Source organism: Quercus robur, chromosome 8 (assembly GCF_932294415.1).
Source record: "Quercus robur chromosome 8, dhQueRobu3.1, whole genome shotgun sequence".
Taxonomy (NCBI): Eukaryota; Viridiplantae; Streptophyta; class Magnoliopsida; order Fagales; family Fagaceae; genus Quercus; species Quercus robur.
The window spans coordinates 21,130,460-21,133,705 of record NC_065541.1 but is presented as its reverse complement, the minus strand read 5'-3'; the positions used below and the strand labels follow the sequence as shown (position 1 = coordinate 21,133,705).

The 3,246-nt window shown below is 33.6% G+C and overlaps 1 protein-coding gene across 1 annotated transcript; it reads right to left on the bottom strand.

Annotated features, from left to right (window-relative positions):
- Window positions 1-243: 243 nt before the first annotated feature.
- LOC126696023 (uncharacterized) lies at window positions 244-2,589 on the bottom strand (the record flags this gene model as incomplete). The annotated part of the gene is made up of 1 exon (XM_050392813.1): window positions 244-2,589. A coding segment is annotated over one exon (2,346 nt), but the record flags the coding sequence as incomplete, so codon positions are not given.
- Window positions 2,590-3,246: the final 657 nt, after the last annotated feature.

The following is a 3,246-nucleotide window of genomic DNA, read 5'->3' as shown; positions in this document are numbered from 1 at the left end:
CATGCTTCTGTCAATGGGGCTCTGCATTGGGTTGCTTCCAGAAGAACCAAAGACAATATACTTATCAAGTTTGTTATGGTTATCGATTTGGAGGATGAGGTTTTCAGTGAGATAGCGACAGTGGCGACTCCAGGAAATTTTTTCAGGGTGTTCCTCAATAAGCATAAATTACACAATCTAATAAAAAGAAAATTTTATATATTGACAACAACAACAATAAAAAAATACACAAATACATAGAATTTACAATTGCTTTCTACGAGTTTTCATATTTTGAAATCGTTGCATAATAGTCTCATTATCAATACTACAAGCTACATCTTTTTCAATATACACAATCAAGCAATCATTCATCCATTGATCTCCCATTCGATTGCGCAGTTCATTCTTTACATATTTCATTGCTGAAAAACTTCTTTCGACTGTTGCAGTAGCAACTGGAAGGGTCAAAGCTAGCTTCACTAGCAAATAGACTAATGGATAAGTCTCATGTTTTCTTGTGCTCACTAACTTTTCAGCAAGTTCACTAACTCTTTGAAGCTCTAAAAAGAAGTCATTGCTGCGCATATCAAAAATATAATTCTGCAGTTGAGAGTCAAGTGCCAAAATATCTGTCCCAAGAAAATCAGAGGGATAGAACTTAGCTAGACGTATCAACTTTTCCTTATCGAAAGCCACAAATGAATTACTTGGATTCAAGCAAGCCATACAAAGTAGCAAATCAGTATTCGCCTCAGAAAAACGGTTGTTAAGCTCTTGAAGTTGCATATCTATGACTGTGTAGAATAGCTCAACACGATAATGATGTAAATTTGTATTTTGTTGGGTGCTGCGTCGCGGCCTCCCACTAACTACAAATATCGCTTCCATGTCCAAGATAGGAATATCATGTGAGGTACAAAATAAAGATACTTCAGCTAATAAAGATGCCCATCCATCATCTCTCATCACTTGCAACCGTTGCTTAGACACTTTAACAAGATCCATAGCATTTACTATATCTTGATTTTTTTTTTGTAATGCTATTGACAACTCATTTGTGATCCCTAAAATATTTTTCATCAAGTGTAGAGCAAAGACAAATTCAAAAGAAAGAATTGACCTCATAATAGATCGAGCTTCAACTTTTTGGTCGGAAAGGCCATCTTCTTCAATAATCTCTAGTACATCAATAATAGCAGAGAACATCAAAATCAAACTGAGAATGGTCCCATAATATGATCCCCAACGTGTATCACCAGGACGTTTAAGATTTGTCTCTTGATTCAAACCTTGTCCACTTCTACGTACACCATTCTCTAAATCTTCTTTAATTTTGGCAAATTGTGTATCTCGAAGAGCATCTCGTCTCTTACAAGAGCCTCCAACAACAGTTACTAAATGACTAACCACATAAAAAAATTCAGCAATGTTAATGTGATTTTTAGCAACAGAAACAAGTGTCAATTGAAGTTGATGAGCAAAACAATGGACATAAAATGCTGACTTGTTCTCTTTCAAAATTAAAGTTTTGAGACCATTGATATCACCTTGCATATTACTAGCCCCGTCATAACCTTGCCCACGTAGGTTCGATAAACTCAAATTATGTTTACAAAGTAAACATTCAATAGCATGCTTGAGTGACAAAGCGGTAGTACTTGCTACATGTACAATACCAAGGAATCGCTCTATAATAATTCCTTCTTTGTTCACATAACGAAGAACGAGGGTCATTTGTTCTTTTACTGAGATATCACGTGACTCATCAACTAATATTGAAAAGAACCCATTGTCAAGATCCTTGATGATGGCTTTTGATGTTTCACATGCAATTGCATTCACAATATCTTTTTGAATGTCAGGGTGGGTAAGCTTGCAATTTTTCGAAGCTTTTTGCAACACTTCATTGATAGATTCATTGTGATCCCCCAAAAATTGTACAAGCTCAAGGAAATTTCCTTTATCACTTGAACCTTGAGATTCATCGTGACCACGAAAAGCTAATCCCCGGCATAAAAGGAATCTTATGCAATCAACTATTGCATTTAATTGAATCCGATAGTCAATTTTATCTTGATTTGATTGCTTAACAAAAACACTTTGAATGTGTTGCTTTTCCTTCAACAAATCATTACCCTTCTGAACAGCTTGGTAGTGAGCACTATTAACTCCTCCAACATGGGAATTTAACTTATCTTTCTGATTCCAAAGTTTGAATCCCTTCGTTACAAAAGTGTCACCTCCCCCTTGCTTACCAACATCTTGTCCAAATAGGTAGCAATAAAAACAGAATACTGCATCTTTGTCTATACTATATTCCAACCAGTATCTATCTTTATACCATTTGGATAAAAATCGACGGGGCTTTCCAGAAAAAAAAGATATAGGGTAATCATCACTGTGTAAAACAGGTTGACTAGGGCCTTTTGTTAAATAATATCTTCTTATTTCATCATGATGATTAGGATGATAAGATGAAATTTTTTCTCGTAGCCCAGGATCTGAAGGAAGATTCTCTAAGTTAAAGTCAACACGAATTCGCTTAGAAGATGAAGATGAATCTTGTGCAGGAGCTGAATCTTGGGTACGTGGTTTTCTTATCAAATATTTGTCCATAATTCTAGCAAAAGAATAAACAAAAAACTATAAGTTTATTTGAAATATTAATAAAATTATTAATTATTGTTGTTTAGTTGTTTTATTAATTTGTTTGTTTTTTATAAACTATAATTTGTTACATTATTGTTTCATTAATTATAAAATTATTAATTATTATTTAGCCTAACATAATTTAATTTATTTGTCTTTTATAATGCATTGATTAATTATACTGTTTTAATTATTATTGTTTAGCGTAACAATAAACTATATTACTTTAATTTATTTGTTATTAATTATATTACTTTAATTTGTTATATTGTTTAGCTCTTTGTGCACATTACACTAAAAGAGCTAAACATTATACATCTCATGCAGCATAATAAAAGCAGTGTAATGTGCAACACATTACACTGCTTTAATTATCATTTACTACCCGGCCCCATGTGCCCACTGCCTATCAGCCCATTTATCCCTACCCCACTCAACAGACAAGCACAGATCATCCCCCAATCACAACCTGCCAATCAGAAAATTTCACAATCACAATACATATTACTAATCAGCAACACACTGAGTCACTGCCCAACAGACAAAAGCAACGAATAAAGAATAAAGCTATAAGATAAAGCCAAAAAAAAAGACAAAAAAACAAAATAAAGTTAA